The sequence below is a fragment of the Oncorhynchus mykiss genome, chromosome Y (genome assembly GCF_013265735.2).
Source record: "Oncorhynchus mykiss isolate Arlee chromosome Y, USDA_OmykA_1.1, whole genome shotgun sequence".
Classification (NCBI taxonomy): domain Eukaryota; kingdom Metazoa; phylum Chordata; class Actinopteri; order Salmoniformes; family Salmonidae; genus Oncorhynchus; species Oncorhynchus mykiss.
In genome coordinates this window covers 11,776,605-11,798,430 of record NC_048593.1, presented here as the reverse complement: position 1 = coordinate 11,798,430, position 21,826 = coordinate 11,776,605, and the positions used below count along the sequence as shown (strand labels likewise).

Sequence of the window (21,826 nt, the reverse complement as noted above, 5' to 3'; positions counted from 1 at the left end):
CTTCCCCTTGTCAGCCACAGGCAAGGTTATCCACAGAAACTTCATGACATTCAGATCTACAGTAAACTAAAGACTCTGGGTTAGAGAGACCGCTGGTGCTGGTAGACACTACATACTGCTTCTGCCCTGGACTCTCTCTAGAGGAAATGAGACAGGATGTGGGTCTCTGTGTCCATCTTTCTGTCACGGGACCCCACTCCTTCCTAATGGCTGTACCAGTGCAGCCCTTCAAGGGAAGGAGAGAGGGATGCTGGAGAGAATAGAGGAGATGTTTGGCGAGGGTTGTTGGGAACACATTGGGATTCTATTCACCCATGCTGAAAGCCTTGAGCATTGAGGAGTTTCTCCAAGCAGGGAGTCAGGACCTCCATTAGCTTGTAGCGAAGTATGGGAGTGGGTACCAGGACCTCAACATTAAGTACATGAGGGCCTCCCAGGTGGCGCAGTGGTCTAAGGCACTGCATCGCAGTGCTAGCTGTGCCACCAGAGATTCTGGGTTAGGGAGGGTTTGGCCGGCAGGGATATCCTTGACTCATCGTGCACTAGTGACTCCTGTGGCGGGCTTGGAGGAGCTGCAGGACTCTCATATGAAAGGGGGAGTATTGCAGAAGCTCAAGGGAGATATCAGAACACTTAGAGAACAAATAACTGAACCAGAGAGACAGTTGAAAGAAGAGAGGGACGAGGAGAAGAAGAGGGGAGCTGTAGGAGGAGTCTGATAGGAGGAAAGGGATGGAAAGAGAGCTGGAGAGATTTGAAGAGGATGAAAGGAGAGAGATGGAGGGGAGACACAGGCATGAGATTGAGGAGATCATGAAGCAGAGAGAAACCTGACGAAGATAGTTCTACCGGAGATACAGAGGAACGTCATGATCTAACAGACAAAGATGCTGAGGGAGTTCAACAGACAGACAGATGGAGGAGAAGGATAGGCTGGTGAAAGAGAAGGATAGAGAGAAGCTCACATATACAGAGAGAGGGAGAGAGAGGAAGAAGACAGGGAGAACTGATGGAAAATTGAGGAATGTTTGGGCAGATGTAATCTCGCACACCATTGCCTGACGAAGACGTTAGAGATGACACGAGACAACACTGTTGTGAAGGGATCGGAGAAGTTAGATAGAATCATTCGTTATTTATCTCACAATGTAAGAGCAACGTGGGAGTTTTACTATTTGACCAAGGAGTCACTCTGTTTGTATAATTCATTAATCAAAATGCATTTCATTTTAACATTGATACAGTAATGAATTGGAGAGTAAAGCATTTGTTTATTGTAGTGTTTGCAGTTGAATTTGAAAAAAAAACACATTGTGGAAAAATCTGTCTGTTTTGCAGATGGTGCTGTGCTCCCCCTCGTGGCTTTACTGACTGTAGTCAGGCCTAATGTGAGCCAGTCACCTGACGCAAAAAAGCATCAGCCGGCAGACCATTCTATTTTCCACCTAATATTCTTGTGTTGTGTACAACAGTTTGTACCTGCTCGAGTTCAGGGGCGGACTGACCATCTGGCATTTTGGACAAATGCCAGATGGCTGGTCCAATTTTAGCCTAACTTTTTTTTTTTCTTCACAAAATTCTCATTATCTGGCTAATATTGGGTGCTGATGGGAAAATAGGCTGTGTGGGGGACTCTTGGAAAAAAATTGGCCATTGTGGGTCCCTCAAGGAAAAATAATGGGCTGGTATGTTAGAAATACCAGAGACGATTTCTGGTCCCAGACCGCCCCTGCTCGAGTGAATTGCCTTCCCCTTTCCATGTCATTTGTTGTCACTGTATTGACATTTAAGCCCTATTTTGGCAATGAACTTTTATTGCTGCTAATAAGCTTGCCCTACGGTTAGGGTTAGGGTTGTGGTTGAGTCTAGGGTTAGGGTTGAACCGGGATGTGGGCATGAAGCTAGGGTTAAGGTTAGGGTTAGATACATTTAGATAGCTGCATCAAACTCTCCTGTCCTTAGCAAGGTGAGCGCAAAAAGCTTTAGACCATTCCGATGACTTGATTGCAAACACCTTTTGATTGGATACCCAAACAGACACGGAGAGAAACACAGGTATTATGTCACTTGTTTTACTACACAGAAAGTGGCTTGTTGCACCATATCAGCTAAAGAATTATGTTACAACCATCAATATTGTGTTCAACCAGTATCAACGAATACCATATCAGAGGTTATTGTACAGTAGATAGCACACTTTGGGCGACATTTTCTATCTCTTCAACAGCATTAAAATACCTTATTCCTCGCAATGTAGTGTGAATAACGTTGTAACTTCCCTGTTACAATGTCTGTAAAACGCCGTTCAACTGTTATGGTTATTTAGGGGAGCTTTGTGCTTCGAGAGGGCTGTTTCGCCGTCAGAAACGGTGGGAGGGAACAGTCAAAGGCTGGCCATGGAGACGTTAACCCTGTATTGTTTTGGCACTACACTACTGTTGGAAATTATATCACACAGGAGTACGATATAGCAAAAACATCGAAGAGCAGAAGTACAGTACCTTATAATCCAAGAAATAAATAACACAAGGTAAACCAGTCACCTATTGTGACCTCTACGTCCCATTTTCTTTCCCGGTGTCTCTTATGACCGTTGTCCACACTGCTATTTCCAGCAAGAGAGAAAGAGTGGGGGGGGGGGGGGGGGGGGGGGGGGAGAAGAGGTCAAGTGAGAGAGCGAGATGGAAGAAGGGAGAAGAGCGAGAGAGATGGGAGATGGAGAGATGGAGAAAGGGGAGAGAAACAGAAGCAGGACAGGGAAAGAGCGACAGAGGGGAAAGAGAGAGCTAGGTGAGAGAGAAAGAGGCGGAGGGAGAAGAGAGAGCTAGGTGAGAGAGAAAGAGACGGAGGGAGAAGAGAGAGCTAGGTGAGAGAGAAAGAGGCCGGAGGGAGAAGAGAGAGCTAGGTGAGAGAGAAAGAGACGGAGGGAGAAGAGAGAGCTAGGTGAGAGAGAAAGAGACGGAGGGAGAAGAGAGAGCTAGGTGAGAGAGAAAGAGACGGAGGGAGAAGAGAGAGGGAGAGAGAGAGAGAGAGACGGAGGGAGAGAGGGAGAGATGGTCAGTCGTCCTCTGTGCAGCCCAGTAGCTCCATCCTCAGTGTGATGCGTCCGTACCAGGACCAGGGGATGAGGCGGAGGAAACGACCATATATGGGCGGCTGGACGGAGTTCTTCCTGTGGGTGTCATTTTCAACGTTCCCCTGGAACACCTGTCACCCAAGACAACCACGGATACCGTCAGACACACTGCCAACAAGACAACCACAGATACAACTGGAACACCAATAACTGAACCATCACCGTCCCTCACTCTCTGTCTCCTTCTCTTTCTTTCTGTCATGTATGTCATGTCTTTTCTGTCTCAATCAATCAACAAATCAAAACAGATCATGTGTGTTGACCTTGTCCTTGTGTTGTGTTTCGTCCTGGTATGTCGTCCACCTCAGTCCATCGTTGCTGTAGGCTAGTTTGTAGGAGCGCACAAACTGGACTCGGCCAAAGTCCTTAGCTCCCTGAGTCACTACACCTGTTACCTTAGTAGGAACCAACAGGTCTACCTGAGAGAGGGCGAGGGAAAGTAGAGAGGAAGTAGAGAGGGAGAGAGGGGAAGTAGAGAGGGAGAGAGGGAGAATGATTTAATTATCCATTCATTAAAATGCATACTCCACTCTGTTTTTGTCTTTCTCTGACTCCTCCCCCTCCCTCTCCCCTACCCCCCCTCTCCATACCTGTATCCACTGGTTTTGGTCATTGGTGGCTGCGGTCCATGCGTTGACCTTGGCCTGGTTGTCCAGTCTGGCTCTGTTCGGGGTCCAGGCCAGCAGACCCATGCCCAGGGTCCGGTACACAGAGGACGAGGTCAGCTGGGAGTCGTGCACCTGACCCCCCTTTAGACCCAGAGGCTCTGAACAGCCTGGGAGACCAGAAACAGAAACACAGAAAAATCCCTAATATACAGGAAGTAGACTAGGACCAAAAATATTTGCCTATGGTACAGTAAGTGTATAATCACTTTACTGACAGCATCATAATCACTTTACTGACAGCATCATAATCACTTTACTGACAGCATCATAATCACTTTACTGACAGCATCATAATCACTTTACTGACAGCATCATAATGGTTGTGTCAGATAATCTCAATAACAAAGCTGTATATCTGGTACTGTACATCTTGAAAATATACAGTACCAGTCAAAAGTTTGGACACACCAACTCATTCAAGGGGTTTTCTTTATTTTTTACTATTTTCTCCATTGTAGAATAATAGTGAAGACATCAAAACTATGAAATAACATATGGAATCATGTGGGAACCAAAAAAGTGTTAAACAAACAAATTTGATGACAGCTTTGCACACACTTGGCATTCTATCAACCAGCTTCATGAGGTAGTCACCTGGAATGCATTTCAATTATGGTGTGCCTTGTTAAAAGTTAATTTAATGTGTTTGAGCCAATCAGTGTTGTGACAAGAAAGTGGTGGTATACAGAAGACATAGAAGATAGCCCTATTTGGGAAAAGACCAAGTTCATATTATGGAAAGAACAGATCAAATAAGCAAATGAGAGAGAAATGACAGTCCATCATTACTTTAAGACATGAAGGTCAGTCAATCTGGAACATTTCAATAACTTTTTAAGTTTCTTCAAGTGCAGTCTCAAAAACCATCAAGCGCTATGATGAAACTGGCTCTCATGAGGACCGTTACAGCAAAGGAAGATCCAGAGTTACCAGCCTTAGAAATTGCAGCCCAAATAAAGGCTACACAGAGTTCAAGTAACAGACACATCTCAACATCAACTGTTCAGAGGAGACTGCGTGAATCAGGCCTTCATGGTCGAATTGCTGCAAAGAAACCACTACCAAAGGACACCAATAAGAAGAAGAGACTTGCTCGGGCCAAGAAACACGAGCAATGGACATTAGACTAGTGGAAATCTGTCCTTTGGCCTGATGAGTCAAAATTTGAGATTTTTGGTTCCAACCGCCATGTCTTGTGAGATGCAAAGTAGGTGAACGGATGATCTCTGCATGTGTGGTTCCCACCGTGAAGCATGGAGGAGGAGGTGTGATGATGTGGGGGTGCTTTGCTGGTGACACTGTCCGTGATTCATTTAGAATTCAAGGCACATTTAACCAGCATGGCTACCACAGCATTTTGCAGCGATACGCCATCCAGTCTGGCTTGCGCTTAGTGGGACTATCATTTGTTTTTCAACAGGACAATGACCCAACACACCTCCAGGCTGTGTAAGGGCTATTTGACCAAGAGAGAGAGAGTGATGGAGTGCGGCATCAGAGGACCTGGCCTCCACAATCACCCAAACTCAACCCAATTGAGATGGTTTGAAATTAGTTGGACCGCAGAGTAAAGGAAAAGCAATCAACAAGTGCTCAGCATATGTGGGAACTCCGTCAAGACTGTTGGAAAAGCATTCTCCATGAAGCTGGTTGAGAGAATACCAAGAGTGTTCAAAGCTGTCATCATGGAAAAGGGTGGCTACTTTGATGAATCTAAAATGTAAAATAGAATTTGATTTGTTTAACACTTTTTTGGTTACTACATGATTCCATATGTGTTATTTCATAGTATTCTACAATGTAGAAAATAGTCAAATTTAAATTTAAAAAACTAGAATGAGTTAGTGTCCAAACTTTTGACTGGTACTGTGTGTCAAAACATTGTCATGAAATATTTACTTTATAACCATGTATGACTGCTTTTGAGACATTTGACATGCATCATGAAGCTTTACAACACTGTAATGAAGGCATTATGAGCAGGGTGCCAAATGAAGTTTATAAAGCATCATGTCTACAGATGATGACGTCACTGACCTGTGAGCTCGCAGCCCATCAGCTCCATGCGCAGCATACAATGGCCCCAGCAAACTTGAGGGTAAACCCGTATGTACTGTGCTTCAATTGGTGAAGAGAAGGTGTTGGCCATGAGAGAACTGCTGTCTGAGTTACCGTGGAATATCTAGAGGAAAACATCAGGTTTTATCAGTCAAAAACATCAGGCTGATTTAGGCGCACCTGCGCAAATGTATTTTCACTCTCACTCGCACACACACACACACACACACACACACACACACACACACACACACACACACACACACACACACACACACACGCATCACCATGTCCTGTGTGTCTCCTCTGGTTTTCAACATGCTCCAGGTCCTAGCGTCGTCGCTGTGGGCGATCTTATAGGACTTCACATACTCTGAGCTGCCCAGCCGCCGAGCACCCTGGGTAATCAGCCCCGTCACACGCATCTGCTGCCGCAGGTTCACCTGGACACAGACATAAGGGGGTCAGAAACAACTAGAGTTTGGCCATGGTGGAGTGGCACTGGCTACATCTATCTAGCGGACAGCCGGAGTGTGTGAGCGTGTGCTACCTGTATCCAGGGCCAGCGGTCGCTGAGTGCAGGGCTCCAGGCATTAACCATGCCCCTGCGGTGGAGCCGGGCCAGGTCAGGGCTCCAGTGCTGCAAACCAAACATGCCCCGCTGAACAGAGGAGGAGGACAGCTGCCCCTTGGTGATGATACCACCCTCCATGCCCAGAGGACCTGAACACTCTACAGAGTAGAGGGACAGCAGGTACACAGACACACAAGGAAGAAAGAGGAGAGACATAGAGAGAGAGAGAGAGAGAGAGAGAGAGGGAGAGAGAGAGCGAGAGAGAGAGAGAGATAATGATACAGTGCCTTGCGAAAGTATTCGGCCCCCTTGAACTTTGCGACCTTTTGCCACATTTCAGGCTTCAAACATAAAGATATAAAACTGTATTTTTTTGTGAAGAATCAACAACAAGTGGGACACAATCATGAAGTGGAACAACATTTATTGGATATTTCAAACTTTTTTAACAAATCAAAAACTGAAAATTGGGCGTGCAAAATTATTCAGCCCCCTTAAGTTAATACTTTGTAGCGCCACCTTTTGCTGCGATTACAGCTGTAAGTCGCTTGGGGTATGTCTCTATCAGTTTTGCACATCGAGAGACTGACATTTTTTCCCATTCCTCCTTGCAAAACAGCTCGAGCTCAGTGAGGTTGGATGGAGAGCATTTGTGAACAGCAGTTTTCAGTTCTTTCCACAGATTCTCGATTGGATTCAGGTCTGGACTTTGACTTGGCCATTCTAACACCTGGATATGTTTATTTTTGAACCATTCCATTGAAGATTTTGCTTTATGTTTTGGATCATTGTCTTGTTGGAAGACAAATCTCCGTCCCAGTCTCAGGTCTTTTGCAGACTCCATCAGGTTTTCTTCCAGAATAGTCCTGTATTTGGCTCCATCCATCTTCCCATCAATTTTAACCATCTTCCCTGTCCCTGCTGAAGAAAAGCAGGCCCAAACCATGATGCTGCCACCACCATGTTTGACAGTGGGTATAGTGTGTTCAGGGTGATGAGCTGTGTTGCTTTTACGCCAAACATAACGTTTTGCATTGTTGCCAAAAAGTTCAGTTTTGGTTTCATCTGACCAGAGCACCTTCTTCCACATGTTTGGTGTGTCTCCCAGGTGGCTTGTGGCAAACTTTAAACAACACTTTTTATGGATATCTTTAAGAAATGGCTTTCTTCTTGCCACTCTTCCATAAAGGCCAGATTTGTGCAATATACGACTGATTGTTGTCCTATGGACAGAGTCTCCCACCTCAGCTGTAGATCTCTGCAGTTCATCCAGAGTGATCATGGGCCTCTTGGCTGCATCTCTGATCAGTCTTCTCCTTGTATGAGCTGAAAGTTTAGAGGGACGGCCAGGTCTTGGTAGATTTGCAGTGGTCTGATACTCCTTCCATTTCAATATTATCGCTTGCACAGTGCTCCTTGGGATGTTTAAAGCTTGGGAAATCTTTTTGTATCCAAATCCGGCTTTAAACTTCTTCACAACAGTATCTCGGACCTGCCTGGTGTGTTCCTTGTTCTTCATGATGCTCTCTGCGCTTTTAAAGGACCTCTGAGACTATCACAGTGCAGGTGCATTTATACGGAGACTTGATTACACACAGGTGGATTGTATTTATCATCATTAGTCATTTAGGTCAACATTGGATCATTCAGAGATCCTCACTGAACTTCTGGAGAGAGTTTGCTGCACTGAAAGTAAAGGGGCTGAATAATTTTGCACGCCCAATTTTTCAGTTTTTGATATGTTAAAAAAGTTTGAAATATCCAATAAATGTCGTTCCACTTCATGATTGTGTCCCACTTGTTGTTGATTCTTCACAAAAAAATACAGTTTATATCTTTATGTTTCAAGCCTGAAATGTGGCAAAAGGTCGCAAAGTTCAAGGGGGCCGAATACTTTTGCAAGGCACTGTAAGTACAATTAGTACTGTATGCTGCTCTGAAATTGCTCATCAAAATATTTATATATTCTTAATTCCATTCCTTTACTTTAGATTGTGTGTATGGTTAGATATTACTGCACTGTTGGAACTAGAAACACAAGCATTTCGCTACACCCGCAATAACATCTGCCCTAACAAGTGTATGTGACAAATACAATTTGATTTGATTTTTAATGATGCTACACCAGGACAGTACAGAGTGCTTAAATAGCTTAAATAAATAGGTCACACACACACACACACACACACACACACACACACACACACACACACACAGAAGCGCACTAAAAGGGAAAACAGCAAGAGAGCATATGACACCAATACCTACCTAATTCAATTGTGTGTTCGTGTAAGCGTTGGACATCAAGACCTCTTAAAATATTTGTCCTCTGATGACTCGCAAGTAAACAGTTACACAAGTCCACACTCACTGTGCTGGCAGGTCCTGCCAGTGTATTCTCCAGGACACACACACGTGTAGTTGGCCTCCCGGTCTGTACACACACCTCCGTTCCTGCACGGCCCACTCTCACACTCATTCACATCTGAAACACAAACACAGACACAGACCAGGGAAGAACTGTTTCATACATTGATGGGACTATCAGGTTGCATACAGATACTTAATGTAAAAATGGGAATGTTTCATACAGGAACAGGACTGCCAACTTTTGAAGGCAGCTTGGAGTGAGATTTGTTATGATAATTTCATTGCCCCCTGCCACAACCTCTAGACGGGGGGTCGGAAAACTTTACTGCTTTCAAATCTAATCTCCTTATTTCTATGTATTTTTGACATGGCTGTAGTTAGGTCTATAACCAAGGTGGGGAATAAAAATCTTACCAGGTGTTTTCCGGATGCTTCGAACATGAAATGAACACTCAAAATGACTTTGTTACTTCGAGATTTTGGGCGGATGAAATGAAAGTATGCTAATATTTTTTCAGGTGGTTTGACACTTAATTCAGACAGCAATAAAAGGAGATGGGGAGAGAAACAGTGGGAAGGTTGGAAGCAGGGATTGATCCCGGTACTCAAGTGAAAGTTGGATGCAGAGTGTCGGGGAGTGTCACCACTACAACAAGACTCTGCAAAGGAAATAGTAATATTAATGTTTTTCTATTTCCTTTTATTTCACCTTTATTTAACCAGGGAGGCCAGTTGAGAACAAGTTCTCCTTTACAACTGCGACCTGGCCAAGATACAGCAAAGCAGTGCGACACAAACAAACACACAGAGATTCACATAGAATAAACAAACGTACAGTCAATAATACAATAGAAAAAATCTATATACAGTATGTGCAAATGTGGTAAGATTAGTGCGGTAAGGCAATAAATAGGCCGTAGTGGCGAAGTAATTACAATTTAATAATTAAACACTGGAGTGATAGATGTGCAGAAGACGCATGTGCAAGTAGAGATACTGGGGTGCAAAGGAGAAAAAAATAACAATATCGGGATGAGGTAGTTGGATGGGCTATTTACAGATGGGCTATGTATAGGTGCAATGATCTGTGAGCTGCTCTGACAGCTGATGCTTAAAGTTAGAGAGGGAGACATGAGTCTCCAATTTCAGTGATTTTTGCAATTTGTTCCAGTCATTGGCAGCAGAGAACTGGAAGGAAAGGCGGCCAAAGGAGGAATTAGCTTTGGGGGTGACCAGTGAAATATACCTGCGGGAGCACGTGCTATGGGTGGGTGCTGCTATGGTGACCAGTGAGCTGAGATAAGGCGGGGCTTTTACCTAGCAAAGACTTATAGATGACCTGGAGCCAGTGGGTTTGGCGACGAATATGAAGCGAGGGCCAGCCAACGAGAGCATACAGGTTGCAGTGGTGGGTAATATATGGGTCTTGGTGACAAAATGGATGGCAATGTGATAGACTGCATCCAATTTGCTGAGTAGAGTGTTGGAGGCTATTTTGTAAACGACATCGCCAAAGTCACGAATCGGTAGGATAGTCAGTTTTACAAGGGTATGTTTGGCAGCATGAGTGAAGGATGCTTTGTTGCGAAATAGGAAGCCGATTATAGATTTAATTTTGGATTGGAGATGCTTAATGTGAGTCTGGAAGGAGAGTTTATAGTCTAACCAGACACCTAGGTATTTGTAGTTGTCCACATATTCTAAGTGCGGGGAGGTGCGGGCAGCGATCGGTTGAAGAGCATGCATTTAGTTTTACTAAGTTGGAGGCCACGGAGAGTTGTATGGCATTGAAGCTTGTTTGGAGGTTAGTTAACACAGTGTCCAAAGAAGGGCCAGAAGTATACAGAATGGTGTCGTCTGCATAGAGGTGGATCAGAGAATCACCCGCAGCAAGATCGACATCTTTGATGTATACAGAGAAAAGAGTCGGCCCAAGAATTGAACCCTGTGGCATCCCTATAGAGACTGCCAGAGGTCCGGACAACAGGCCCTCCGATTTAACACACTGAACTCTATCAGAGAAGCAGTTGGTGAACCAGGCGAGGCAGTCGTTTGAGAAACCAAGGCTGTTGAGTCTGCCGATAAGAATGTGGTGATTGACAGAGTCAAAAGCCTTGGCCAGGTCGATGAATACGGCTGCACAGTATTGTCTTTTATCGATGGCGGTTATGATATCGTTTAGGACCTTGAGTGTGGCTGAGGTGCACCCATGACCAACTCGGAAACCAGATTGCATAGCGGAGAAGGTCCTGTGGGATTCGAAATGGCTTTCGAAGACCTTAGAAAGGCAGGGTAGGATAAATATAGGTCTGTAACAGTTTGGGTCTAGAGTGTCTCCCCCTTTGAAGAGGGGGATGACCGCGGCAGCTTTCCAATCTTTGGGGATCTCAGATGGTATGAAAGAGAGGTTGAACAGGCTAGTAATAGGGGTTGCAACATTTGCGGGGGATAATTTTAGAAAGAGAGGTTCCAGATTGTATGGGTCCAGATTTTACAACTCTTTCAGAACATCAGCTACCTGGATTTGGGTGAAGGAGAAATGGGGAGGCTTGGGCAAGTTGCTGTGGGAGGTGCAAGGCTGTTTACCGGGGTAGAGGTAGCCAGGTGGAAAGCATGGCCAGCCGTAGAAAAATGCTTATTGAAATTCTCAATTGTAGTGGATTTATCTGTGGTGACAGTGTTTCCTAGTCTCAGTGCAGTCCGGCAGCTGGGAGGAGGTGCTCTTATTCTCCATAGACTTTACAGTGTCGCAGAACTTTTTGGAGTTTGTGCTACAGGATGCAAATTTCTGTTTGAAAAAGCTAGCCTTTGCTTTCCTAACTGCCTGTGTATATTGGTTCCTAACTCTTGCATTTCACGGGGGCTATTCAATGCTAATACAGTACGCCACAGGATGTTTTTGTGCTGGTCAAGGGCAGTCAGGTCTGGAGTGAACCAAGGGCTATATTTGTTCCTGGTTCTACATTTTTTTGAATGGGGCATGCTTATTTAAGATGGTGAGGAAAGCACTTTTAAAGAATAACCAGGTTTCCTCTACTGATGGAATGAGGCCAATATCCTTCCAGGATACCCGGCCAGGTCGATTAGAAAGGCCTGCTCGCTAAAGTGTTTTAGGGAGCGTTTGACAGTGATGAGGGGTGGTTGTTTGACAGCAGACCCTTAACGGACGCAGGTAATGAGGCAGTGATCACTGAGATCTTGGTTGAAAACAGCAGAGGTATATTTAGAGGGCAGGTTGGTCAGGATGATATCTATGAGGGTGCCCGTGTTTACGGATTTTGGGGTTGTACCTGGTACTGTAGTTTCATTGATAATTGGTGTGAGATTGAGGGCATCTAGCTTAGATTATAGGACGGCTGGGGTGTTAAGCATGTCCCAGATTAGGTTGATGGCACTGGGTAACCAAATCATCGATTGCAGTCTCCTTGTCCATAGATTGTTTTCAAGGTAAGGACACAAACATTTTGTAATTTGGGTGAACTCTTTAAAATAGTGCTGGAAGAATATTGCGCTTGCCCTCCAGGAGGGTTGGCCTCCCCATGATCTATGTTTCCCAAGTTCTGGGTGTTTGAAAATGTTCTTATTATAACAATTAATTTATCAAAACCTTCAGGAAAAATCGAATGAATATCTCAATATTCAGGTGGTTTATGCCTACCAGTTGAAGACCCTTGCAATCATCTGACTCTACATAGACAAAATATGATGCGTTTGTAAGTTGTGAATCGCCCTACTATCTTAGCCTAGCACGTGCACAATACTCAAATGTCGACAATTATATTTGAGGCCTGGAGCATTCAATATCCAATTCTTATTTGCATGACTTATTCAAAAGCCTCCATGAAATACTGCAAAAAAAAACATAGCCTCATATTATGCATTTTCAAAAACACAAGTAGGCATATCGGATTTCAAATATGTGATTACACTGGCAAGATTGTGAAGAAGAGGAATAACACAATAAGTTTGGGGAATAACAGTCGTGTTCTTGCTGACAAGCACAGTTCTTCTTCTTATTGTATTATTATTATTTGTACATGTATTGTTCCCCTCTACAATCAAACGTACACTTTTGGGTTCACAGTCTGTTATTTTCAGAGTTACAAATCAGGTTACCCTACCAAACTCCCCTGCTAAAACATACTTTAGGTGTGTATGCTGCTTTTTCATTGCCGCAGCCTAAACGCCAATCACCAAAGGAGAAGACTAAGGCAAGTATGGATTATTGACCTCAGTACGTGGTGTCAAAAGGTTGCATTCAACAATAGGGACGGGAGTAACAGCAACCATTTTGTTTTTACAACATTGTATTTAAAACAGCCCCTCCGTGCTGCTCTTTTTACAGTTTTATAAACTCAGCGGAGAACGTTCTTTCTCTACTCGGCTCCCCTCCTAATTATGAAGGACGTTTCTTTAAAATGCGCGTCCAATTCCCTCGATCCCTTACATAAATAAACCAATCGTGTGCCGCGGTTCACAGGGCTGTGGTAAAACTGGACTGAGGTTCTGTTAGTGATGCTAAATTGCAAGCGCAAAAGCGATGAATTCAATTTAAACGTTAAAGCACTGGACTAATTACATAAACAAATAGAGTACTTTTCACAGAGTGAGATATACAGTGCATTCGGAAAGTATTCAGACCCCTTGACTTAAAGGTCTTTTTGTTTTTTATTTCTATACATTTGCACAATATTTCTAAAAACCTGTTTTCGCTTTGTCATTATGGGGTATTGTGTGTAGATTGATGAAGAAAAGTTTTTATTTAATCAATTTTAGAATAAGGCTGTAAAGTAACAAAATGTGGAAAAAGTCAAGGGGTCTGAATACTTTCCGAATGCACCGTAAGAGGTGTGGAGTGAGCATGAGAAGAAGGTCTAATGCATGTGTATCACGGCCAATGCGTGAGAGTTGGAAGATCTGCAGGTCAGCCATTTTGGTCAAAAAGTTGGTCAACAGTGATGTGATAAGATATTGTGTAAAAAATATATATTTGAAGAATTTGTCTGCACTGTATGTTTGTTTGCTTGCTACTCAGGCAATTTTAGAGGAATGATTACAGAAATGTTTCAAATTAACTGCCAATATGCCAACATTCCATTCAAACAATGCAATTAATCCACAGCCATACATTGTCTGAAATCAGTTGATGATAGGATTTAGACAAGTTGTAAATGCAACAAGTACTGATATTGTAACATATAATTGCACTCACAGCTTTCCAAGAAAACAAAAATTGAGACATTTAGGGTCAGTTTAAATATATTTTAGAGGCTATTTATACAGACAGTTTGTATAAAACTTATATAAACTGTATTTATAATGATATGACAATATTTCAGGTTAACAATAATTCTATTACACAATTTGTGATATATCATATGCCTTACTTTTATTTTCCTGCTTAAGTAAAATCAGGATTATGCCTCTACTGCCATTCATTCCAATTTGAATGGTTTGGATTTCTCCTTGACCAATATGGCTGCCATTTTCACCCCATTCTGGAACTTTGAGGGTATATGACATATCCACTCTAGTAATTTCATAGGATCTCTATGGGTATGACTCGCTTTAATTTAGTACAGAGGAAATTCCTCGAAATGTGGAACATTTATCACATGTACAATTATATGATCCTAACTTGGCGCTTGGGACTAATCTTATCAGTTGACCTAGTTTTACACTGTCTGTTTGGGTCTGTCACCAAGAACAACACCTAGTATTTATATACAAGACCCCCTGGAGAACTACAAGAGTATGTGACCTCACTGTGCACACATACAGAGTAGATATCATTGTTGGTATTGCCCACATATTGCCCACATAAAAAAAGCTATAGTATACTATAGTATAGTGTTCACTGTAGTGTTTTTCAGACTTTACTGTAGTATTCACATTAGTATACTGTAGTATTAACAGTTAACTATAGTATAAATACTGTAGCAAAAGAAAACTGTAGTATATAGTGCCTTAACTTTAGCTAGCTAGCTAACAAGCTAGAAACGAACCAAAACATTGTTTAGAAAGTTTATTTTAGTTGCCTGGTTTGCTAGATTGACATATACTGAATTTATTTTTAAACGGATGGGTTTATTGGTGTTAAAATACACCAGTTATGCTAGTTTGGACCACCAGGCTGCTGATGTCATGCAGCCTGTCGTTTTTGTGTTCATAACGACAATGACAAGTTTGATGCCGGACGACAATAGAATGTTCAGGATGTCAGTGCGACAACTGTCTACAGACATGTCGATAGACATGGTATAAACCAGCCTTTAGTCTTGAAACCTTTGGTTGTTTAGTACACTACCGTACTCACTCTATTTAGCACATGGCCTCACATGTGAATCCTTAAAAGATATGGGTGGGGCTAAGGCTTAAGAGGGTGTGAATAATGCTGAATGGGTGTAGACAAAGAAAACCTCTCCACTAGGTGTACCAAAACATTCAAGGGCCATTTTCTCCAAAGTGGGGTTAGGAACTTTCAAAGCAGAATTACTTTCCCATTGTTCCTCAACTGTAGTGTATGATATACCATTTTCTAGGTCTCTACTTTTATCCAATGTAAAAAACACAATTTAAAATCTTGCTACACGAGACCGAATCGAAACGATTGGTCACCTATAGTAATAGATGTTGTAGTATTGTAGTATACTTAAGTATTTCATGTAATGTTTTTGCAGACTGTAGATGACTGTAGTATTTACTTGTGTTTTTTTCAGACATAACTAAAATATTTACTTTAGTGTTTTTGTTTCATTATCTTTGGAATTTCCTCCTTGTGAAAACCTACTGGAAAAATACTAAAAGAGCACATTTTCCATAACCTGTACAGTAGGTAGGAAGGAAGGACGGACCAGGGTCTGACCAGAGAGTTCATAGTTTCTGCACATTTCTATAGCCTGTAGGGAACACAATATGGTTTATACTTGGCATGTAGGTTTCTCACTTATGGGTAGCACAAATTGGGATATGGGGGAGGGGAATGGGCAAGGCATCTGCAAATTAAATAGAGTTTAAAAAGTGTAGTGTTTTTCCGGGACTGTAGTGTTTTTGCGGACATTACAATAGTATTTACTAAAGTGGATAATACCGTAGTATTTACAGTAATATTCCTCAGTATACTACAACATTCTATAATAAGCACTACATATGATTGAGGGGTATTACAGTGTTTAGTACAGTATTCTACAGTACACGACAGTTTACTACAGAATTCTATAGTAAGTACTGCCGAATTCTATAGTAAACTGCAGTATTTGTTCATGTGGGTGGTACTACATTGTTGAGTGTGTGTGTTTGTGTGTGTGTGTGTGTGTGTGTGTGCGTGTGTGTGTGCGTGTGTGTGTGCGTGCGTGCGTGGGTGGGTGCGTGTTCACCACGTGAAAGCCGTCATAACTCATCACACCCATGAAAGCGTGAGGATGTGTGTATGACTTCATCAGCATAACTCCCACTGAGTGACCTCATTAAGAATGGACGGATTAAGCCACTCCCTCCAGCCGGGAGGCCTGAGACCCTCTCAGTCGTTAGACAAGCTGTCCCCCCGGGTTAGTGTGTGTGTGTGCCTATGTGTGTGTATGTGTGTGTGTGCGTGCATATGTATCTTACTGTGTTGGCAGTGGGTTCCAGAGTAGCCAGGGGAGCAGTGACAGTGGTACCCCAGGAAGGCATCACCTCGTTGGGCATTAGTGGTCTCACACACACCCCCATGGTGGCATGGGTTGGGCTGGCACGGACCTGGACACAAAAACCTATTGGGATCAATTGGTTTTCTACACTAAGCACAAGTAAAAGACAACATAGAGTGTTGGGCAAGTAACCGAAAGGTCGCTGGTTCGAACACACGAGACGAGAAGGTAAAAACAAACAAAAAAACTGCCGATGTGCCCTTGAGCAAGGCACTTAACCCTAATTTGCTGCAGGAGCGCAAACTACTACTATGGCTGACCCTGTAAAACAACACATTTCACTGCACCTATCTGACAATACAACATATTTATTTATATTCACTGTCTGTCCCAAGATAAGCAAAGGGATATGGGTCAGAGTAGTTATATTAAACCTGCTAATATTACCCTGCTAGCCTTATGGGAGGCTCACCATCAGGTTAGCAGGCTACGCTCACACAACCATGGACACGTACATGTGTGTGTATGTGTGTGATTAGCTATGACAGGCACATCACAAAATAAAGCCTGCCCTCATTATGGTGTTACTACAGCAGCTAGTATGAACTAATGAGGGATTATCTAAAACACCACACACACACACACACACACACACACACACACACACACAGAGCCTATAATGGACCTCAGAGAAGAGAGTGGTGTCTTGATGAAGATCACAGGCAATAGAACATATCGTTGGTCATTGTACTGTTGGATGAAGGAACCAGTGGTCACTGTCAGTAGCTAGCTGTGTTGCATTAATATAAAGCTTAGTGATGTTGTGCACTTCATGTAGGTGTCATAGGATCAAACAGGCCATCAATCATAAACGGAGTGATTTGATTACACCTATCCAATCATTTGAGATCTGTGAGGGGACACGGGGGCTAGAGGCTATTTGGGATCAGGCTTCTCTTACCTGCTGTAATCAGCTCCTCCCAGTCTGGCGTGGCTGTAGAAAGAAAGAGATCAATTTGTTGTGGTGATAATGTGTTCCCTAATCATGCGCTAACACAGTTGATTACTTGAACTATTGATCCCAAAGTCCTCCTGTGCTTACATAAGAGTAGCGCCTCCTCTGACTGGGGGGTGAAACAGTCTGCATCGCCCTCACATGACACAGGTTCACATTCATCCCCTGAGAGAGAGAGAGAGAGAGAGAGAGAGAGAGAGAGTAGCTGTCAGATCTTCTTAGCAACACCCCAATGAGAGAGACACAGAGCCCCAAGGGGACAGGCATCACACACTGTATTTACATATCACACACACACACACATCTTCGTGCAGAATTTCCACTTGAAATTCTCTGAACAACTAAGTTCAGATATGGCTTTGATAGGCTAAGTTACATCACATCAACAAAAAAACTAAACAAAACAACAACACGAGCGTATTAAGATACACGCAGTTATTTATTCTAGAGAATATCCTCCGCGAGTTCCCTCAAAGTATCAACGGCATCTGCGGCCGCACCTCACTCCTTAATAAGAAAACTACGCACTAACATTCACCCCTTCATTTAAGAGGGATGACGACACCGTTGTTTGTTTACATTCGCCAGTATCCCCATGCACTCACCGTTCACCTGCCGAGGCACAGCCGCACCGAGGCACAGCACCGCGAGGGACAATAGCAGGTGCATCTCCGAGTTACTGCTTTCCCCCGCGGTCAAAACCAAAACAAAGGTCAGAAAACTTATCTTCTTTCTCTCGTCTCCTCTCCTCCGCCTTCGCTGCAGAGGCCGCTGTGATGATGCTGATGATGTTGGCGACTCCTCCTCGCAAGCTGTCTGTCAATCAGTTTACCCGGAGATGCGAGTTTGTTGCGCAGATAAATAGGCAGACAGACAAAAAGCAAAGGGATCCTGAGGTTGAGCGCTACCACCTCTTCTCTGGTTCGCTTCACCGCAGTGATGCTGCGCAGTATCTCACCTCGGCTGCTTGACCGCCACAATCAGTAGCTATAATTGACTAACCTGAAGTTGTAGTTTAGCCATCACAATAATCTCCTGATGATTGAAAATGGATGTATAACCTCATTATAATAATTAATGTTAACAAAATAGGCCAAATAAATAATGGCACTCGTTTCCCAGGATAAAGGTCGTATTCAGTACACTCTTCGAAAAAAAAGGGTTCCCGAAAGAGTTCATTCGGCTAAGACGACCCTTTTTGGTTCCAGGTTAGAATCCTTTGAATTCACATAACGAGGCACTCGTGAAAAGTGGAGTTCTCTCAAAGGGTCCAACCTGCAACCAAAAATGGTTATATAAAGTCTACCCCTGTGGGGGCAGCCAAATAACCATTTAATATCGATAGCAAAAACATTTCGAATAGTGTAGGCTGGCCTATGTGAAAACACAGAGCTGCCTGCATGCATATTTTTTGATGACATCATACCAATAAGGCCAGAATGGTCCCATGAAGAGGAGATAAGATGTTTTGCCCATCGGGGACCAAATGGAGGAAGTTCAGCTGGGTTGTATGTGTATCGTATGTGTGTGATGGAGAGTGTCTGGATAACTGTTTTCCTGTCCCAGAACGCTGAGTGTACGGACACGACACAGAGAAACCAGTGAGAGTTGTGCTTATGCGAAGCAGAACTTGGTTCTGAATGCAGCATCTGTGCAGGGGATAGGGGGTAGGGGTGGTGGTGGGATGGGTGGGTTAGGGGGTAGGAGTGTTGGGATGCGGGGGAGGACGTAGCGGCAAGGTGGGATCGGGTTAGAGTGTGGGCCAAGTTGTTGGCTTTTTAGGCCATGATTAAAGCACTGGGAGGCTGTTTGACTTGGCTGGAGGAGCTTGTGCCTGTTCATCAATGGGTTCATTGGTGCCAATGCTTCACTCGGAGAGGGGGAGGCGAGGGAGAGAGATGGAGGGAGAAGAGAGAGGGGGAGGTAGAGAGTTACTAAATGACCCCATGTGAATACTCTTTTTCCCTCTCCTGCCAAATAGGTGATCTGACCTTGTATTGCACTACATCAGTCACACAAGCTGGTGTATCAGTCAATGACGATCAGTCTTAGTAGGTACTCATGGTCAAGGTCTGAAGTCGTGTGCCGTTCCTAAGGTTTTGTCTCCATCTGCTGGTCAGAGTGAGAACCATCCCCTACGCTGATATGGGATTGGGCAACAGTTTCCTCTGACAGGCCTGACATTGGAGTGAAACTCAGATCCAGTCCCAATACTTTACATCCAGATGTTTTATTAAATGAATGAATTATGTTCAATTCAAATTTCAAAGGTTTAAGACCACCGATTTCCACTGTCCTGCTGCTGGTTTAAATGTTTCCGTAGCACTTCATTTCTGTATTGATGATGGTGATTGGCTGGAGAGAGCACACAGGTTTACCAAGTAGAAAGCATCCCCAGGTTGAGCTTCCTGTCCCCGAATGTGGGTCCATTTGTACCTTAATATTTTAGAATAATGACAACACAACTGTATTTGTCCACATGTTACAGCGAACAACAGAAACGTGTCTTCTATGGGTCAAGCTGTAGTGTATCTCCACTGGATGGGAAGCAGGTTGTGGGGTTAAGGACCTTGTCCAACAGTAGGGAGATGTCTTGGGGATGTGAACCCAGTAGCCCTCCAGTTGCCAGATCATTTCTGCCCTCCCCAGCGCCCATCCCGGACTTTATCTCAGCTCCTGGATCACAAAGCCTTCTCCATTCACTTCAACCAGGGGGTAGATCTTCTCTCTCTCTCTCAGAGAAGTCAGTGAAAGTGTAGATGTAGAGCCCTGGACTTGTAAAATGAGACCCACCTCTCCTCAACCTCCACATACACCCAATACTCTGAGGTATAAGGGCATGCTGAAAAAAGACAGTAATGAGGTCGTAAAGACAGGAGTCAAAGAAAAAAGTAAACCTTCTCTGGAGAGTACGTTTCCATATCTTTCCTTTGAGTAGACAACCGGAGTTTGTTCACCTCCACCTGCCAGAGGTGTCGTCCAGAGCAGAAGCCATCTTTGGCCAGGACACCCCCTGAATCTCATTAAAGCTCTGTGGATTATCAGGGACACTCGTCTCATCTCCTGGTTTCACTGTCCTCCCATCGTCAGGCAACATCAAACTACAGTGAACTGTATGACGGTCCAGAGTCACATCAGCTGTTGAGAGTAAAGAGACAAGAAATGTCGGGAAATGTTATCAATGTCAAAAATAGCCCTGTCTGTAAAAGTCTGTCATTTCAAAATGACGTCAAGTACATTGAGATGGACAAATCTCTTTCTTTGCAAAAAGAAAAAAAAGGAAATGTATCTTCCGGCTTTGAACCAGATCCTTACAAAGTGGAACTGGGACATGATTCCATCGGTGTGATTAACAACATAGCTGTACTGTACCTGCATGAGGAATGACTGTTTCCTCGCTGGGTTCTCTCTCTCTCTCTCTCTCTCTCCATAGACGGCACACACTCGGGCTCTGCAGGACGCGTGTGTGTGTGTGTGGTTGTTTTTTGGAGCCAACACGCTCATCCCCCTCTGTTAGCAGCCAGGCCCACTCCTCCTGTCCTTCCTATTTGTCCTCTGGTCTGTAGCAGAGCATAGGACGTCCCTCTACAGCCTCCGCCGGTCATCGCCAGGTCAGACTGTCTGAGTTTCTGTCTGCTGACAGAACTACGGGATGCCCAGGCCAAGACCCCTGACACATTCTCTGTCACAGTGATGGCACTGAACTCACCAACTCTTACCTTGTCCACTGCTACATGTCTACATGTCTGTCTTCCCCATTATCTCTGGTCTCCAAGTATCTCCACTTTCCCTACACAGGGAAATAGATCAGCTCTGACAGGTCTGTACTCCACTCTGAGGCTGTCAAGTGTGTCCAGTCTTTGACTGTGTTACGATCAGAGTGATGCTGCTCTGCTGTGTCTGTCATCTGAACAGGGTCAGAGTCCACTAACCTGTCTCCCTGGTAGAGACGGATGGAGGTTCTGAAGTGGATTGAACAAGTGACATCAATAAGGAATCACCTGGATTCACCTGGTCAGTCTATATCATGGAAAAAGCTATATTTTGTACACTCAGTGTCTACCAAGAACCAGACAGGCCAGATTGTCACACACGACAAACTCTTCAGATTGGTTTATAGATTGTTTTACCAAAGGAGGCTGGTGGGAGGAGCTATAGGAGGGCAGGCTCATTGTAATGGCTGGAATGGAATCAATGGAACGGCATCAAACATATGGAAACCACGGTTGACTCTGTTCCATTCAAGCCACTCCAGCCATTACAATGAGCCTGTCCTCCTATAACTCCTCCCACCAGCCCCCTCTGATCTCTACCCTATATAATTTAGGCTAAAACAGAGTCTTCCAGTGTATTTATATGTCTAAAAACTTGACTTAA

At 43.9% G+C, this 21,826-nt stretch overlaps 1 protein-coding gene across 1 annotated transcript; it reads right to left on the bottom strand.

The window, feature by feature from the left end:
- Nucleotides 1–2,932: 2,932 nt before the first annotated feature.
- Nucleotides 2,933–21,580, bottom strand: edil3b (EGF-like repeats and discoidin I-like domains 3b). Its single transcript, XM_036968092.1, has 11 exons — nt 18,055–21,580; nt 17,537–17,614; nt 17,396–17,428; nt 16,415–16,543; nt 8,808–8,921; nt 6,413–6,594; nt 6,150–6,305; nt 5,842–5,986; nt 3,727–3,911; nt 3,400–3,555; nt 2,933–3,207 (listed from the first exon to the last, which is right to left on the bottom strand). The coding sequence occupies exons 1-11, from the start codon at nt 18,116–18,118 to the stop codon at nt 3,058–3,060; spliced, it is 1,392 nt and encodes a 463-aa protein (XP_036823987.1). The 5' UTR covers nt 18,119–21,580; the 3' UTR covers nt 2,933–3,057.
- Between the last annotated feature and the right edge of the window lie 246 nt (nt 21,581–21,826).